This window comes from Sarcophilus harrisii, chromosome 6, assembly GCF_902635505.1.
Source record: "Sarcophilus harrisii chromosome 6, mSarHar1.11, whole genome shotgun sequence".
NCBI lineage: Eukaryota > Metazoa > Chordata > Mammalia > Dasyuromorphia > Dasyuridae > Sarcophilus > Sarcophilus harrisii.
In genome coordinates, this window is record NC_045431.1 from 246024044 (window position 1) to 246044178 (window position 20135).

The 20135-nt window shown below is 34.6% G+C and overlaps 1 protein-coding gene across 1 annotated transcript; it reads left to right on the forward strand.

Annotated features, from left to right (window-relative positions):
* The first annotated feature begins 4858 nt into the window (after positions 1–4858).
* On the forward strand, positions 4859–19909 carry LOC100923023 (vomeronasal type-2 receptor 26-like). Its single transcript, XM_012552737.2, has 6 exons — positions 4859–5103; positions 7004–7295; positions 10424–11224; positions 15179–15397; positions 16549–16672; positions 19005–19909. Exons 1-6 carry the CDS (start codon positions 4859–4861, stop codon positions 19907–19909), a joined length of 2586 nt encoding a protein of 861 aa, XP_012408191.2.
* Positions 19910–20135: the final 226 nt, after the last annotated feature.

Sequence of the window (20135 nt, forward strand, 5' to 3'; positions counted from 1 at the left end):
AGATCATTATATACTTCAACAACAATACTAGATGATGACCAATTCTGATGGACCTGGCCATTCTCGACAATGAGATGAACCTAATCAGTTCCAATGGAGCAGGAATGAACTGAACCAGCAAAAGAACTCTGGGAGATGACTAAGAACCATTACATTGAATTCCCAATCCCTCTATTTTTGCCCACCTGCATTTTTGATTTCCTTCACAGGCTCTTTGTACAATATTTCAGATTCTGATTCTTTTTGTACAGGAAAATAACGGTTTGGTCATGTATACTTATTGTGTATCTAATTTATATTTTAATATATTTGACATCTGCTGGTCACCCTGCCATCTGGGGGAGGGAGCGGGGGGAAGGAGGGGAAAAATTGGAACAAGAGGTTTGGCAATTATCATTGCTGTAAAGTTACCCATACATAAAACCTGTAAATAAAAGGCTATTAAAAATAGAAGAAATAAAATAAAAATAAAAATTTAATTTAAAAATGGCAGGAGGAGATAAATCCATGCAAATCATTAACATTTCTGTTTGTTAATCACCAAATGATGTAGAAAGCCCTAGAAAGACAAGTTTCTAGTAATAACATTATAGACAGTACAAAACATTTGAGCGTCTGAGAAAACTATTCACACAAATACAGAAAGATCTAATTAACTGGATAAATGCTAATTGCTCATGATTAGACCAATCAATATAATTCAGTGAAGATAATACTTAAATTTATTTACTTATTCTGTGATACTATCTGTGTATGAAGTAAACTTTGGCAGTTTGAGTCATATGGGAGTAAATAAGTAAAGGCCACACTAGGAAAGTCAGGTGGGCAATTACCAAATACTCAAGTATCTAATAACATTTAAACTCAATTCATCTGAAGAAATGTCTGATCTGGAATATGAAGGGAAATGCGGAAGAAAATATCAAGAGAAAAGGGGAAAAATGAAATTCACAAAGCTCAAACCATATTATCAACTACAAAAATTGAAATCATTGGACATTTGTTAAAAATAAAAATGTAAATCAATGACAGAAAAAGGGAGACCCAAATTTAGTTGAACTTGGTAAAATTCACCTTTTGAGCGTTGAATATAAAGAATTCTGAGCCCTCCAGAATTGACACTTTGGAATTATGGGTCAGGAAAAGACTTTTGAGATTCCCTGGGACAATAAATAGCAAATTAATCAAGTGTTCCACAAATCAATTGAGATTATTCACTAGAAGGGCAAATATTGAAGCAGAATCTTTAAAAATCAATGTGCACAATGGAAAGATGGAACTCACTGGAAAAGATGCTGCTATAGAGCAATATTGAAGGGAAAAAGACAAATACATAGGAGAGAAGAAGATGGATGGATAGTGTCATGGAGATAAAGAAGAACTTGGGCAATCCTTGAGAGATAATGGAGGAGAGAAGGAGTTGGTGTACTATGGTCTGAGTCACAGAATGAGACACAGCTGTATAACAATAACAATATCCACCACAACAGCAACAGTATCATGGGCAAAGTAATTGAACAAACTTTTAACAAATTTCTTAAGACAAGATGTCCTCCACTAGTTACATTTACCAGTGGATCCTGCTTTGTGGGGTTTTGTTGTTGTTGTTGTTGTCCTTTTGTTTGTGGTGGGTTTTTTTTCTGTTTGGGTGGGTTTGGGGGAGTTGTTTGTAGTTTTTGAGAGGCCAATTGAATTTAAATGACTTTTCCTCAGTCATATGGCTAGAAAATAGCTGAGGCCACATTTGAACTCAGGGATATGAATTTTGCTGGTTCCAGGCATATGGTGACCCCTTGCTATATTTTTATTATTGTATTTTATTAGTGGAAGAAATAAAACTTTAAACCTGAGGAGGTAGGGATTCTTAGGGAGCCTACCTCATCAGCTCCTTTTCCTGTTCATTTCAGGTACAATGGAGTTGAACCTGCTGCTGACTCATGTGTCTATTTATCCTGATTTTGTCCATGGAGTAATGTAGGGAGCAAGATTGGGAAAGGCAGTTAAGTTGTCATGTTGGAAATTTTCCTTTTATTTGGAAGCCAATTGGTGTTAAGTGACTTGCCAGAGCCACACAGCTGGGAAGTGGTAAGTGTCTGAAGCAGGTTTGAAAGCAGGTCCTTGTGACTCCAAGAGCAGTGCTCTAGCCACTGTACCATTCAGCTGTCTTCTATAAGTGAATTCTATTATAATTCTCTAGAACAATTTACCACAATATTATATAAAACATTTGAAAAAATAGATTAAAAAGTAGCTATAAAAATGTATGTTATGACCCAAATATCATGTTAATCTCACAACTAGAGAGAGTAAAGAGTGCCAGATGAATGAAATTCCCAAGGTATCATTTTATGGAGATTAAAACAAAATCACAAAGAATTCATTTGGAACAACAAAAGACAAGAGTATCCAAACAATCCAATGGTTAAAAAAAAAAAAAACTATGAAAGTAGTTTTGCAATAGCAGATTATAAACTATATGACAAAGTAGTAGTGGCTAAGAAATAAAGTATTAAGTCAAAGGAATAGATTAAAGACACAAAACACATATTGTGTGTAGTACACAATACATAATAAGGACCATAATAAGGACTTGTAGTCCAGACTTTAATAAACTTAAAAACCCTAGTCTTCCAGATACAACAAAATGTTTGAGAAAGTTTATAGGCCAAACTAGAAGGCAGTTTAGCAGAAGTAGCTATAGACCACCATAATACACCAAATATTAGGTTACCATCACAAAAGATAAATGATTTATACAGGGTGTTAATATACTTAAATGGAAGGAGCATGGAAGAATAGACCTGTCAGATCTGTGGATAAGGGAAAACTTTATGACCAAACAAGAGATAAAAAGGATCACAGGAAACCTAATGAAAAAAATTACAAGAAATTAAAAACGATTTGAGTTAAAATGTAACTAAAAAGAGAAGAAAAGCAACAAAAAGTAAAATACATATTTGTGTACATGTACCTATTTGCACCAAATGTCTTTGAAGAACATCTCATATACAAATTATTCTCCAGTTAATAAATTGACTGAAGATATGAATAGGTGATTTTCAGGAAAAAATCAATTAAAATTATTACTAGTTGCCTGAAAAAATTCTGTAAATTTTTATTAATTAGTGAAATAAATATTAAAATAATTCTAAGACATTATATTCTACTTTCCCACCCAACATATACAACAATATTTTGGTAGGTATGTATTTCAATGTGTGTGTCTGTGTATGTGCAGTAGTGTATTTAAAAAAAAAACAAATGGTGACTTTTCCCAGCTCCATATAATATTTCTCTTTACATCTTCAAGAGTTAAATTAATTTTCAAATCACTGCCTACTTCATCTGTTCTTGAGACTTTTCCAGATAAGGAATTGGCTTAAATCTTTGACTTAATTTCTCATTATAGATGTAAACTAAAAATACATATAATGTTTAATAAATACTTTGAATTCAGACTGTTTTTCATTAGATTAGCTTAAAATATGCTGGATTAAGTCTTTTTAAGAAATTAAAATGATTTTAAAAATTGAATGCGAATGATAGTGGAAAAATGCAGAAATAAATGTGGCCTACAGAACAAAGGATTGGAAGCAGAATCTTCAGCTTAGAATAATATGAAAAAATTCTTAAAAATTAGAATGCAGAAAATTTTCAGTGAGACTAATGTATTTTAAAATAAAATTAATAAGTATAAAATTAAAAAATATATATATTTCAAAAGTAATCATTAAGATATTAATCAAAGAAGGCTTAGGCATTATTAGTACACCAGAAAATTGTGACTAAAATGGTTTCTGGACATTGTATTTCAAGGAATTCCAATTAGCCAAAATGGCAGAACAAAGAGAACAGTACAGCAAAGTTCTTCTACTATGACCCTTCAAATAGCATTAGAATAACCCCTCAAATTAAATTGTCGATTAGCCTGGTCAATAAAAGCTTAGAGTTAGGGATTTTTTCCCAGATATAGACCAGTTAGACCCTGGGTTGGGGACTGACCCAGAAAGAAGCATCACCAACGGTGAATCAAGGATATACCCATGACTAAGCTTGTAGCATGTATAGGATCTCAGAACTCAGGTCTGTAAGAATATCATGCCTTTTCTCTTTGTAAAATTGAAATCAAATTTCTGCCCAGGTTTATTTTTCTTTGAAGTTTTCTTGAAGATATTTTCAAATCATACTCTGACTCTGAATTTTTTTCCTGAAGAGTCCATTCAAAATAATTGCTCTTTCTGAAAATATTCTTTTTTATCATTCCTTCTTAGTGTTTAATAATTCGCTTTTGATTTTAAGATGTACTCTCAAGGAGGGAATTTCTGGGTTGACCTAGGATGAAAAAGATAGGAGAGTCTTTGGGGAATTTCAGATCCCATTAAAACTGGGAAGGCTCCAGAGACTGAAAACAAGCAAGAATGTTCACAAACTTTTTTTTCCATAAGTTTAGAATTTTTTAAGATGAAGGACACAGGTGCAGAATTGCTGGGCTAGCTGGTCCTTGGAGAAACTCACTCTCAGACTCTGATCAAAATATTTGTTTGACTTGCACCCAAGAGATGAGAACCACTTTTCCTTATTCATCTGCAGGGAGCTAGATGAATAATATCCAGGAGGCAAAAATGTCAAATAAATATGTCCTGCTCACTCAAACTTTTGCCTTTATCCCAAATAGAGGCCCACTTCATGTCTCACATTCTGCTTTCCCAAGGAGAAGAGACTGTACAAAGTTTGAGCAGCTATTAAAAAAGACAAATGTTTAACAACAGAGCATGTGCTTATAAATGCAAGAACTCCGGTCTCCAATCACCATATACTCCATCACTCCTTGGCTCTTTAGAGATCTGGGACATTCACCATGGCCTTGGGGAAACTGAGACTCTCATCCTCTATATTATTTGGATTTCTGATTTTGCAGATTTTCTTATCTGAGTACCAGATGGTCAGGAATCCTTGTCACATAGAAAGAAGCTTCAATCCCACATATAGAAAAGAAGGGGACTTAATCATTGCTGGATTCCTCTCCCTTTTTGTGAAGGTAGAAATTCAAGTGAACAAATTTTTCTTCACAATGAGTCCCTTCAGGATTTATGCATTACCAATGTAAGTAGTTACTTTCCCACCCGCCCTAATATATGCAATAGTAATCCATATTTCTTATTGATTGTTTGTTGGTAGAGTTGTGTTTTCTTTATTCTCAGAACTTTGGATAAAGCAAAGATGTGGGTTCAAAAATGACTGGGAATCTAATATTCAAGAAGTTGATAAATTAAAAGTGTTGTTCATGTGCAGTGCAGAAAACATAGAGAGACTATTCATCCCAACTCTATATGGCATTATAAACCATCACAGATTCATCTCCACTGGTGAGAAAAACTCACCCAGTACAAGGAGGGGTGAAACACATTAGGGAGGACCTACTCTCGAAATTGGAGTTTAGGTATCAAAACTGTATTCTCTAAGAATGGACATGGGTAAGACCTGATTACTTGTTCTTAATAGGGGAGGAAATACTCACAGTTGTGATGATATGTGATGAAAATCTCAAGGTCATTTATGTATGCTTGGCTTCAGTAAGATTTGGGTAAAGAGTGTTTCTAAATCATAACAACATAAAATGGGGTGGGGGAAAATCTAATATTCATTATCTTAAGCATCAGAAAACAGAACAAGTTCAGAATACTCCACTAAGTCCAGTTTTATCTAATCCAAAGCTTCAAGCCTTAGCTTGCTACCAGAGAGCTGCTAGACAAAAGGAACGACATATCTTATCTTTACTTAACTTTGTAGTACTTACTTTACTTAACTTAACTTTAAAACTTTGATGGGTGTTAGGACCATTTGATGTAAATGATTCCATATTGATGTTTTACCAATATCAGAATAATATCACAATACATCAAAAATACCCAAAAATATGAACATTACAATGTCAACGGGTGCCATGTATATCAAACTACTGACAAATCCAATACTTGCACTGAGATTTTTCATCATTTTATGTCTAGTAAATATAAAGTATAGGGAAATTTTCGACATTTATTATCCCTTGTCATTTTTGTGACATTTTAAATAAAACCAAAAGGACCACCAAACCACTTTCTATGTTCCACACTCCATCTCTCATTTTTATGCTTTTGTCAATGCTGTCCCCCATTGTAGGAATGGAATCTCTTCTAAGTTCCATGTCTCAGAATTCCTATTTTCATTTAAAATTCAACTCACTTGATATGAAGATGTTTCTGCTCTGCCTGAACTATTGATGACTTTCTCCAAGTCATATTTCATCAACTTTGTCCCAAATATCTACTTCAGATAGGGATACATTTTCTTTTCTGGCCAAAAGAAGAGAGGTATTTTTTCTTCTTTCTTTTGTCTTTCTATCCCGATGAGTATGGTAGCTATTTCATCTAGAGTCAAATTAGTACTGAACCTTGAATCTTTCAGTATTACCCATTACATGCTCATGAAAATCTTTTGAAATATATGTGTTCCATTTACTTTCCAGTGTATAATGTTAAAAATCATTATAAGGCCTTCAGAAGCTATTTCACCAATATAATCGTATATTCCTACCTAACATGCTTTGCATAGTAATCTCCTCATTGCAATTTGAGAATTAGAAATCCATTCTTCTATTTTTGTTAAGGATAATCAGAATGCATGAATTGTTTAATTCTTTTTCAAAGTGAGATATATTCTAATGTCTAAAGTATATCATCATCTGTGTATTTGTGTGTTTGTGAATGTGTTTGCATTTTATTCTGTGTGGTTTTGAATCTTACAGGATATAGGTCAAGTCTGTCATATTACAATTGTGGACACTGACACTCATGGTGGTGAAATAATGTGCTCAGGACCACAACTTTAGTCAATTATAGGGACAGGATTTAGGATAAGACTATCTGATTCCATATTTGACACCCTTCCCACTATGAAAATTTGCTGTTTCTTTGCATATAGAGTTTTGCCTGTTTTTTTTTTATTTCTTCTCTCACTTTAGGTCAATGTTCAAACAATATCACCATTTCCTTGCTTTTCAATATGCTGTTGATGAGATCAACAAGAACCCCGATTTGTTGCCCAACACAACCTTGGGATATCAGTTGCTCAATAATTTCCATCTGGAGACACTAGCTGTGGAGAGTTCCTTAATATGGCTGTCAGGGAGAGGTCCCATTATCCCAAATTATAGCTGTGATAAACAGTCCAATTCTGTGGCTGTCATTGGAGGGATGTCAGCTACACTTTCCATGGCTATGGCCACCATCCTCAAACTGTATAAAGTTCCACAGGTAAGAGAGACCAGTACAGTCACTCATTTTCATCCAATATGTTCTTTATATTTAAAGCCACAAATTCTTTATAATCTGTTGTGATATAGAGTCAATAAGTCAATAACCAAATATTGAGAAGTCTTCCAACATGTTCTGACAAAAGGAGATATAAAAAAGGAGGAAATGGTTCTTTCCATCGGAGAAATCATTCTGTATGCTAGGTGAGGTGATGCTCTGATGATTTTGAACCAGGGAAAAATCTAAAGATTACTATACTTCTAATTCACATTTAGTACTTGTATAGAACTCTGAAGACTTTAACTAGAAGAAAGATTTCTTTATCCTCACCTCCAAAAATTCCCATGGAGAGGTCTCTCTTCCTATTCATTTTGAAATTGATTTCAGTATTTTCCCTAAAAGCATGAAGCTCTAGTATTTGTCTCCATCAGAATGTACTAACAAAGAGCATCGAATTCTGGGTTTACTGAGATCTTTCAATCAGTCAATTCCTTGGGAAATATACCTAATAATGATGCTAATGTATCAAATGGTAAAGATAGTTGTATACTATTTTTGGTGTAATTTAAATGGGTCTTTAAACTGGTTGAATCAGTTCACAATTCCAACAAAAGTCTTAGTATCCCAGTTTTTCTAAATCCCCTCTCTTTTGTTTGTCCTTTGTTCCTTCTCCCCTTTCAAACAATTTAATACCTTTATGATAGTATTTCATAGTTAGTTTAGTTTACATTTCTTTAATGAATGAGAGGATACTCATGTAGAAACTAACCTAGTTAGAACCATAGCTAATTTATTTTAAAATGTTTTTGCTTTCTCACTGGGGGTATAAGAGAGTGTCTTTTTATAATTTCTCTACTAAAGGAAAAAAGTGACATGATTGTGGGTCATATTTTATACATTTTAGTGCACATTTAAGCCTGTTATACTATATGTTAAAGGATGAGAAAGTACTATTGTCCTACCTTCCCACTTTATGGCATGAGGCATGTTGGAATTAGGCAATACTTTCTCTCTTTTTTGTTAGTTTTTTTGTTTTTAATACACAATATTTTTGAATTACGTTGGGCGAGAAAAATTAGACCAAAAGGGAAAAGAATGGGAGAGATTTAAAAATAGAAAAAACAAGGAAACAAAGCATGTGTTGATTTACATTTAGTCTTCTCGACCTTTTTTCTGGATGCAGATGGCATTTTATGTGCAAAGTCTATTGGTGTAATGTTGTGCTGGTTTTCTGGAGGTTTTTGGGCAGCCTTCCTTTCAGCAGAGTAATCACCACAAGAATAGCCAGGTGTTAAAGTCCAAAAGTCTTTACTGTCTCCTTTGAAGTCCTATCTCCTTCACTTAGGGCTCCACTAGTTTTCTGGAGGGCCTGCAGACAGGACTTGGTCTCAGTGAAAGAATGCAAGAGGCCAGGCCAGCCACCATGAGGCTGATGAAGATACAATTGAATTTGGTCCAGTCCTTCCAGGTTGTTATATCCTCCATTATCATAGGTGTGAATCTTTTGGAAGTATATCAAGTACTAAGTACATGTACTGAACTAGAGAACTACTAAGCACCATGCTAACCTAGATAACCATTGTCTTTATCAATCTACGGACTTAGCACCTTGTAAGAATCCTTGTTTCAAGTTCAGAGTTCTGGCCCATAACATATTGGGATTTGCATCTCTGAACTGCTCTGAACCACGACTATCATAGATTATTTTCTCACATTCTTGCTGTTGTTGTGAACAATTTATTCCTTGTTCTGCTTCTTTTGCTCAGAATCAATTCATGTAAATCTTTCCAGGCCTTTCTATGATCGGCTTGTTCATCATTTTTATAGAACAATAATATTCCATTACCTTCCTGTACCAAAGTTTATTCAGCCATTCACCAGTTGAAGGGAATCCACCCTTTTTCCAATTCTTTGTTATCACAAAAAGACCTGCTACAAACATTTTTTGCAGATATACTTCCTTTTCCCTGCTTTATGATTCCTTTCCTACAAACTCAGTAATGGTACTGCTGGGTTAAAGAACATGCACAGTTTTATTGCCCATTGAGCATAGGACAGATTACTCTCCAGAATGGTTGGATAAGTTCACAACTCCTCAAATAAAGCATGAATAACCCAGTTTTCCCACATCCCTCCAAAATTTATCATTATCTTTTCCTGTCACCTTAGCCAATCTGAAAGGTATGAGATAGTACTGCAGAAATGTTTTAATTTTCAATTTTCTAATCAATAGTGATTTAGAGCATTTTTTCATATCATTATAAATGGCTTTAATTTTGTCATCTGAAAATTGTTTGCAAGGTTAGCATTGCCTGCTCTAGTCAGGAAAGGGTCTGGTTTCCCAGAGTTTGTCTTCTGAGCTGGGACTGGAAGTTGCTCTACTGATTTGCTCCTCTAATTTGTCATGACTAAGGGTATTAATTGCTGGTTTGCTGTTTTAAGCTCCTCTCACTGCCTTTCCCAAGTCTATCTAACCTGGACTGAATGCCCCTTTCACCCTAGTGAGATTGACCTTTCTTGAATTTTTTAGTCTATTTTGAACAGGAGAGTGATTTCATTCCATCAGATTCTGTTCAGAGAAATAAAATTCCCCCTATGTATACTATAGAAAATCTCAGTAATACAATTGTTGATATTTGAACTGAAAGAGAAGTAAGATGAGTTAGAGAAGACATGTAACTATGCTTAACTATTTAATTAACAACTTCATGCAGGAGACACAAAAATGTTCTACTTGAATATACAGAAAAGAAATAGGAACAAGTCAATGTTCCAAAGAGACTGATTTAGCTACAAAGTTAAGAAAAAAAATTCTATCTTTTAGTCAAGTTATCTAAAAGGGGTAAAGACATTTTGGGGAGAATTTTTTCCTTCTTTAAATGCTACAAGCAGAAACTTAGAAATTACTTCATGGAGACATTGGAAAAAGGATTCTTGGTTGGGTGCAGTTTCAGATTTTCCTTCCAACTCTTCCATTCCAAAACAACATAATTTTCTGATCTAAAACTATAAAATTTACAAGCAAATTATCTGCTCTGTGACACTCATTAATAGTTGTTTAATATACAAATATAAAAGTCAAATTCCTGCAGTGAAGGAACTCATTGTCTTCTTTATGTTTCATTTAGATTAGCTATGGTTCATTTGATCTTCTACTGAATGATAAAGTCCAGTATCCTTATGTATATCAGATGGGGAAAGAGCAATCTGCTCTTCACCTGGCCTTCATCCAATTGATGCTGCATTTTGATTGGACTTGGATAGGACTGCTTCTTTCTGATAATCTAAGAGGGGAAAGGTTCTTCCAGGATCTGAAAGAAGAAATGGTCAGGAATAATTTGTGTGTGACTTTCAAGGAAAGAGTGCCCCAAAATTTTAGAGATAGAGAAGATTTTGACCTATTTTCTAGGATTATTTCATCATCATCAAATGTGATTTTCATCTATGGAGATGCTGATTCTCTTCATGAACTTCCCACAGTATTCATAACTTTTAAACCTTACGGGAAATTGTTTATTACCGAATCTTCCTGGGATTTTTTTATTGATTCTAATTCTGAAGTGTTCCCCATTTTTCATGGTACAATATTATTTTCTTATACCAAGATGGAGATTCCTGGTTTTACAGATTTTGTAAGAAGCCTGAATACAAGTGTGGACCCTAAGGACATTTTCCGCAAATCTTTCTGGGAGAGTGCCTTTCATTGTAGATTGTCCAAAAAAAGTGATATAGAAATATTCTATCCTTTGTGCTTAAAAGATCTTTCGATCAAAGATTTGCCTTCTATGGATAATGGCATGGCCCTTATGGAACCGATTCCAAATGTTTACAATGCAGTGTATTTAGTGGCCCATGCTCTCCATCAAATGCTCCATTCTGAGGTAAAGGAGGCATCAGACTTTGCAAGAAACCTAGATCTTCCTTGGAAGGTAACATATCGCTTCAAAAATTGGCCTTAGCACAGGCTACTCACAACATTCTGTTGATAATGATTTGTTCTAGAGACCCAGAATTACATGTAATCACAAAGGGGAAAAACTGAAAAAATATATAAAGGAATAACTCAAGTCATCATTCTGGGTGGAAAAAATGAAATTACTTCATATTTATTTATTTCAAATCTTATATAACAATTTTTTTAAAAATAATTTATTTAATAGTTTCCTCAGTTACATTTAAAATAATTTTTGTGTTTGTTTTTAAAACTTTTGAGTTACAGATTCTCTCCATTGTTCCCACTCCAGTTCCTTTTAAGAAAACATATGTGAAATTATGCAAACCATTTCCATAAAAGCATGTTGTTAAAGAAAAGAGACCTCTCAACCTAATTTTAAAAACTTACAAAAATAAATTGAGAGAGAGTAAAAGAGAGAGAGAGAGAGAGAGAGATAAAGAGAACAAGAAACAGAGCAGGAGTGAGAGACAGACAGACAAAGCCAGAGAGAGAAAGAGAGAGAGAGAGAGAGAGAGAGAGAGAGAGAGAGAGAGAGAATACATCAATGTGACACATTCATTTTCTTCCCTGGGTATGGAAAGATTTTTTTAAAATCACACAATTCTTCAGAGTATTCATGGATCATTTATACTACTGAGAACAGCTGGTAATCACAGAACATTGGTATTACTATGTATATAGTACATTTCACTTTGCTTGAGTCCATGGAAGATTTTCCAAAATATTTTTCTGAGAGCATTCTGCTCATCATTTCCCATAGAACAATAATATTCCAGAAAAAAAACATATACCAAAATTTATTTATCCATTTCCCAATTGATGGACATCCCCTCAATTTTCTATTTTTATATTATATGTACTTTTCTTACTTAATGTACTCAATTTGAAAATTTGTAGAAAGTGGCTTTCTTCTATGAAGCTCTTCTTCACTTTGTAGTAAAAATCCAAATCTTTCTGCTATTCTAATTGTATCTTGCTTAATTACATTATTCTTTTCATTTCCTTTGAAAAATTTGACATGATTTGTATGTATAGGAGTTATTTGTAGAACACATTACAGGTCTTCAAAAAAGTGACAAACTTTGGGCTTTTTCCCACCAATGGGAAAAGCATATGTTTGTATTATAATGCCGAACGATTTTCCTTGGATTCCGACAGAAATCATCCTGTTATTTTTGATTCCATAGCCGAGTACTGCTTTTTGCACATTTTTATAGATTATAGCGTTTACTTTATTTCTCCTAAGTGATTCTTTTCCACAGTTATATATGTGATGATTACTAGAATTAAACTTTATTAACAAAGGTTTCTGTAGTTAAAACTCTCCTCTCTTGCTCTCGCTCTTGCTCTCTCATTCGTATCTGTGTTTTCAAGAAACAATATTGCCTGTGAAATTTGGACTAAAAGGAAAAATAAGTGCTTTACAACTGATTATGTTGAATAATAGTGCTGCTAGACAAGCCTGTAGAAAGACTCTTGGTCAACCAGGGGATAAAATTAGTCAATACTTAAATTAATCCCCACTTTTCACAGGAAGTTCAAATCCTGAAGCAGAAGTTCAAACTTTTGGCCACATAATATGACGATGGGACCCTTTGGCAAAGACCCTGTTGTTGGAAACAATTGAAAATAAAAGGAACAAAGAATGGTACAGTTTAATATAGATAGTGTCATGGAAACGATTAATATAACTTGAACAGACTTTGAGATACAGTAGAGCATAGCAGGCCAATGCAGGCTATGGTCCATAGGGTCATGAAGAGTAGGACAGAACTCAATGACTGAACAACAAATGTGTTCTATTTAATCTGTCCGATTAGATTTTTTTTCTTTTCTCTAAAATAATAAGGTCTTACCATTAAATTTCTCAGTGACAACAATGTAGATTAAATTTCTGTTTTTCAATGTTCTCATTCTATATTTTGTAATTCTCTGGGAAATTTTCTTGAATATTTTCCATTGACCAATGAAAAACACAACCTGAGTGACCCAAATGAATTTCTAGCTTTTAATGAAAACTCTGTTTCAAATCTTTCTCAGATTGAATTATTGTTTCATTTTCTTACACTTTGTCATTTTAAAATTTTATTTATATGACCAGCAGGATGATTTCAGAAAGGCCTGGAGAGACTTACATGAACTAATGCTGAGTGAAATGAGCAGGACCAGGAGATCATTATATACTTCAACAACAATACTATATGATGATCAATTCTGATGGACGTGGTCATCTCCAGCAATGAGATGAACCAAATCAGTTCCACTAGAGTAGTAATGAACTGAACCAGCTACACCCAGCGAAAGAAGTCTGGGAGATGACTATGAACATAGTATGAACATCGAAATCCTTCTATCTTTGTCCACCTGAATTTTTGATTTCCTTCACAGGTTAATTGTACACTATTTCAAAGTTTTGTACAACAAAATAACTGTTTGGACATGTATACATATATTTTATTTAACTTATACTTTAACATATTTAACATGTATTGGTCAATCTGCCATCTGAGGAAGGGGATGAGGGAAGGAAGAGAGAAGTTGGAACAAATGGTTTGGCAATTGTCAGTGCTGTAAAATTACACATGTGTATGGGTAATTTTAAAATTTTCATTTATAATTTGTTCCATTGTAGTTATTCTCCTTCCTATATTTTTCAGGAATGATTTTGCTGAAGGTTTAATTTCATTATCATTTGTTTTTGCTTTTACTTTAACCTGGAATTGCATTACAGTGAATAGCAAATTCTCCTTTATTCCTAAATTGACCTTATTATCCACTTCTGAGTTTTATATTAGACAATTTTATTTTTCCCTTTTCCCCTTTTTTTATTAAAAAATTTATTTACAATACTTATATATGAGTAATGTTTTAATATTTACCCTTGCAAAACCTTCTGTTCCAGATTTTCCATCAGCCCTATCTCCTAGATGACAGGTATTCCATGTTAAATGTGTTAAAATATATGTTAAATTCAATTTATATATATATATATATATATTTATACAATTATCTTGCTGCACAAGAAAAATCGGATCAAGAAGGAATAAAAAACCTGAGAAAGAAAACAAAATGCAAGCAAACAACAACAGAAAGAGTGAGAATGCAATATTGTGGTCTACACTCATTTCCCACAGTCCTCTCTCTGGGAGTAGATGGCTCTCTTCATCACTAAACAACTGGAACTTGTAATGTTCTGGTTATCTTCCTGGAGGTCTTGGGACCAGCCTTCATTTTAGCAGAGTAATCACCATGAAAATAGGAATTATTGATTTGCTGAATGGAAGATGATATTTTTGCATTAATTTTATTTTTTACATTTTTTATTTTTTAAAGCTTTTTGGTTTCAAAACATATGCATAGATAGTATTAAAGATTCACCCTTCCAAATCCTTGCATTCCAAATATTTTTTCTTCTGATCCCCTCCCTTAGACAGCAAGTAATCCAATATATGTTAAACATCTGCAATTCTTCTGTGCATATTTTCACAATTACCATGCCGCACAAGAAAAATCAGATCAAAAAGCGAAAAAAAAATGTAATCAAAAAACAAATAAATTGAAAATACAAAATATGTTGTGATCTACACTCAGTCCCCACAGTCCTCTCTCTGGCTACAGATGGTTTTTTCCATCACAAGACCATTGGAATTGGCCTGATGATTATACATCTTTTGAAGTAAGTTTAATATCTGTAGAAAATAATTGGTTATCAGCTTTGTTAGTTTTTATTTGTCCTTAGTTTTCAAGGAGAAAGGAGAAAAAGAGTGTGGAACTCTAAAAGTAGCTCAAGAAGAAGAATGACAACTTTTGGAAGCTCCAAATCCAGAGCCTGGTTTCCATTAATTGACTAATTAATAGTCAATTCTGGGACATGGGCATGAATCCTTCTTTCCCCAAAGACTAACTTACCACCTGTCCTTGCTTTCAGCTCCATCACATTCTGAAATCCATCAATTCTGTGAATAATGCTATTAACGAGTCACATGAGGATGGAGCCCAGTCAGATGCTGAGATATATGATATACTGAATTATAAATCCTTTCCTGACCAGATAGAGACACTGGTCAAAGTTGGAGAAGTATATCCTCTTGCTCAGAGATTCACCATCAAGGAAGAAGACATAGATTGGCCAGAATATTTCGATCAGGTAAGGGGCCAATGAATATGAACTTTATCACTTTGTTTCTTTAGCTTCCTGGACACTGGTTGTTTTTTCATTGCTACCAGGATGTTTCTTACAGATACTGGAAATGTGTGTGATAGGCTACTTATATCCACTTACTCTTCTGTTTTGCTCTGATCAAGAGTTCTATGATTTTCTTTTTTCAGTCCCACTTGCACATTCTTTCCAGCTAAGTTAAATAATGATCTGAATTGTTCATACTAAGAGAATCTTGATATATCCCAGATTAAGTGAGTAAGTTTGAAAAATAACAATAGGGCACAGCGTAAAGAAAAATCATCCCCCAAAGTGATTTATTTATAGATTGCACAATATCGGGATTTGTATAGACAAATAAATTAATCCGAGTTTGTATTTGAGTTGGGTACAATTGTACAAGCTGTGTTTTATTTTAAAGACACAATGGCTTTAGAGATCTTTAATGTAAATGTTGCAGCCATAGCCTCTGCTGATATTAAACATGCATTTCTATACAATTTCATCTGTGTATAATTGGATAAATTCCATGCTACCCTTTACAATAGTCCTAAGAAGAGATTTCATATGTCAGCCTGAGAATAAGATTAGCCTGTAAAATCACCTTATTCTTCGATTCAATCAAGCTGAACAGAGCAATTAGTTTATTTTAGTACATACTCTCTAAAATTATGATTCCCTGAAACATTCTGGGTAGAATGTTTAAAATTACAAATTTATAAAAACATAAAAAACCAAAACTTTTGTGGGTTGGAAATTAATGCAATATATTTCCTCTTGTCTGGTCAACAATTTTTCAGCGTTATCAATCCTAAAATGGAATGAAGTTTAGAGTTAAATTGGTACTTGGGAAAAACTAAGCCAACAAGATATTATAATTAAAAAAAATATCAAGGAGCTTGATTGTACCTACTGATCAATTTGTGTGGATTCATTGGGGATAAGATGATCTGAAGTGGAAGATTTAGATAAAAGTTTTCCATTGAGAATTAGATCATTCTTGTCCTGCAGAATTGCAAATACTTTATTCTACCTGTCTTCTATAGGAGAACTTTGAAATCACAATTTCCTCAATTCATCCATCTTTCACCAGTTGTTTTTTCAACAACATTTTCTCCCTTTCTCTGGTGGAAATATAGACTCCAACTTCTAGGTGCAATCTGAAGTGTGGCCCTGGATTCCAAAAGACAGCTCTTGAAAGCCAGCCCAACTGTTGCTATGCTTGCACCCCATGTCCTGAAGGGACAATTTCCAACCAGACAGGTGGGTTCTTAAAGATAAACTGTCCTTCTCCCAAAGTAATAGACATTCTCATTTATTAATCTTAAACTGATGTGCTTTGTATTTGGCAAAATAATAATTTCTGAGTTGAAATAACATTGCATTTATTCAGTCCTTTTCATTCAATGTGCTTTGTGATCATTCTTATAATTAGAAGCATCCCCTGGTTCAAGATACCAAAAATCTTTCCAAGCAGAACCCATCAGGATTTTACTACCATGGGAATCCCTAATACTTCCCTGACCTTGTAGCCTAATTGGAATCTTCCCCATTCCTGCAGGAAAGCTTAATCTAAAACAGTTCTAAACTTCCTCCCTCTTAAGGGAAAAATTAATAGGAAAAAACTTAATTCTAAAAACTTTCTAAGCACAGATGCATTTGGTTGAAGAGCAGAAGTCTGGCCTCTGGATTCAGTTTTCATGAAAATGTCCCTTGGATAAGATTGATCAGAGTTCTCAAGGGAGATTATTTGAAAGATTTGTTTTCTGGAGGATGGAGTCCCAACTCAAGGAAACTTGGCTCACAAAAAAATTGAATAAAAATTGATCATCCTCAAACCTATTTCAGTGTCAAAGCTGATGAGGCCTCATCTTGATTTGCTTTGTACTTGATATTGATCAGTAAAAATAGTATGTTTGAAAGCTTAAGCTTTGGGGGATTTTTTTGGTAGTTTATCTTTCTCCTTTTATTAACTCTTTTATTTTGTTTACATAACACTGACTCTTTATGTTGTCCTTTGGAATTGGATTTTTATTCTCATTTTACTTATATTGGTATGGATAAGCCCCCAAAATAGACTATTCCTTGCCTTATTTCAGTTAGTTTTTTTTTCCAATTACAATTATTTTTCAGAACATAATGTGTAGTATTTATTATGAAGGCTTTCTTTTTTATAATAATAACTTGTCATTTGTCAAAATACATACAAAGATAGTTTTAAACATTCATCTTTGCAAAAAAAAAAACCCTGGTGTTCTAAATTTTTCTCCCTCCCTCTTCATCTCTCTTCTTCCCTAGACAGCAAGTAATTCAATGCAAGTTAAACATATGCATTTCTTCTCAATATATTTCCATGTTTATTATGCTGAACAAGAAAATCAGACCAACAGGGAAAAATAAAAGAAAATTTCAATGACAATAAATAATGACAATAAAAGGTGGAAATACTATGTGATCCACATTCGGTCCCCATAATCCTCTCTCTGAATGTAAATGGCTGTCTCTATCATGTCTCATTGTTGAAAAGAGCCAAGTCCATCACAATTGATCATCACATGGAACCTGGTTCAGGGTACAGTGTTCTCTTGATTCTACCCACTTCACTTTGTATCAGATCATGTAAATCTCTCCAGGCCTTTCTGAAATCAGCCTACTGATCATTTCTTATAAAACAATAATATTCCATTACATTCATATACCATAATTTATTCAGCCACTCTCTAACTGGTAGGCATCTACTTAGTTTCCAGTTCTTTGCCACTACAAAAAGAAATGTTAAAATATTTTTTATACATGTGGGTGTTTTTCTCTTCTTTATGATCTCTTTGGGATATAGTAGATCCATTGCTGCATGTACAGTTTGATAACCTTTTCATCATAGTTCCAAATTGCTCTCCAGAATGGCTAGATCAGTTTACAACTCCATCAAATATGTATTATTTTCCAGTTTTCCCACTTCTCCCCCAATATTCTTCATTATCTTTTCCTGTCATCTTAGCCAATCTGTGAAGTGTGAAGCAGAGTTGTCTTAATTTGGATTTCTCTAATCTATATTATTTAGAGCATTTTTTTCATATGACTAAAAATGATTTTAATTTCTTCTTCTGAAAATTGTCTGTTCATATTCTTGGACCATGTGTCAATTAGAGAATGGCTTGTAACTATGACCTTACATTCAGAGAAACACAACAAAAAGTCTCTTTAACCTAATTTTTAAAAACTAATTCTTGGCCTTTCTCTATGGTGGAAATGTTTCATTTTTGTTCTTAAAGTATTAGATTATGCATAAAAGGATCCTTCCAGACTCATTGTAAGTGGTTTTCAATTAAAACAGATTGCAGGGAGTTTGAATTTTTGTTTAGCAAATCTATGATATGAAATAAATACTTTCAACACATTATTTTATCCATATGTGGAGAAGTGAACATACTGAAATGTATCTTTATTTTATTCAGCCTTTAGAATATTTTTCCTTTTTACTTAGAGGAGTCCAAAAATGAGACGGAGCTCAATGTGAAATGAATGATACTGTGCTTTATAGGAGACAAAAATGTGATCAGTCTGAGATATAGCATGATTTTACTGTTGTTCACAGATGCAGAGCAGTGCCTGCAGTGTTCTGAAGATCAATATCCTAATATGGAAAGAGATCATTGCCTTCCCAGGACTAGGATGTTCCTGGCCTATGAGGAACCTCTGGGAATGACTCTGGCCTGTATAGCCATCTGCTTCTCCCTCCTCACTGTGCTGGTCCTGGGGGTCTTTCTGAAGCACAGGGACACCCCCATAGTCAAAGCCAATAACCGCAGTCTCAGCTACACTCTGCTGGTCTCCCTCAGCCTCTGCTTTCTCTGCTCCTTGCTCTTCATTGGCCATCCTACCACAGCCACCTGCCTGTTGCGCCAAACCACATTCGCGGTTGTCTTCACAGTGGCCGTTTCCTCCATTTTGGCTAAAACCATCACTGTGGTTCTGGCCTTCAGGGCCACCAAACCAGGGAGCAGGCTCCACAGGTGGCTGGGATCCACAGCATCTTACTCTCTCATTGTCACCTGCACCCTCATCCAAATGTGTCTCTGTGGCATCTGGCTTGGGACATCCCCCCCCTTCCTGGAGATGGACATCCACTCTGAGCCTGGCTCCATTATCATCCAGTGCAATGAGGGCTCCCTCCTCACCTTCTACTGTGTCCTGGGCTACATGGCCTTGCTGGCCTTGGCGAGCTTCACCGTGGCTTTCCTGGCCAGGAACCTGCCGGACACTTTCAATGAAGCCAAGTTCCTGACCTTCAGCATGCTTGTGTTCTGCAGCGTCTGGATCTCCTTCCTGCCCTCGTACCAGAGCTCCAAGGGCAAGGCCATTGTGGCCTTGGAAGCCTTTGCCATCTTGACCTCCAGTGCCGGGATTCTCACTTGCATCTTTGCTCCCAAGTGCTATGTGATCCTTCTGAGGTCAGACAGAAATACCCTGGAGATCCTGAAAAGGAAAGGTGCTTCCTGAGAAGCCAGGATGTACCAGGTTCTTCCTCACCCTTCATAGTGACGTAGCTCCTTAGCTGCTGTAGTCTTAATAAAATAATCTATATGTATAACTTTGCCTTCTATTTTCTGTACCATCATCTCTTTTTCTTTTGAATCAAATAGCATTTTGAAGGTTATCATATTGCTGATTTCTGAACAGAGGTAATGGATTATTGGCAGCTACTTCAAAATAAACAGGTGACAAA

Excerpts from the sequence above, each read along its gene's own strand:
- LOC100923023 (XM_012552737.2), top strand. The coding sequence starts at position 4,859 with ATGGCCTTGGGGAAACTGAGACTCTCATCCTCTATATTATTTGGATTT. Across the intron at positions 5,104-7,003 it reads AGGATTTATGCATTACCAAT|GTCAATGTTCAAACAATATC; the intron begins GTAAGTAGTTAC and ends CTCTCACTTTAG. Across the intron at positions 16,673-19,004 it reads GACAATTTCCAACCAGACAG|ATGCAGAGCAGTGCCTGCAG; the intron begins GTGGGTTCTTAA and ends TGTTGTTCACAG.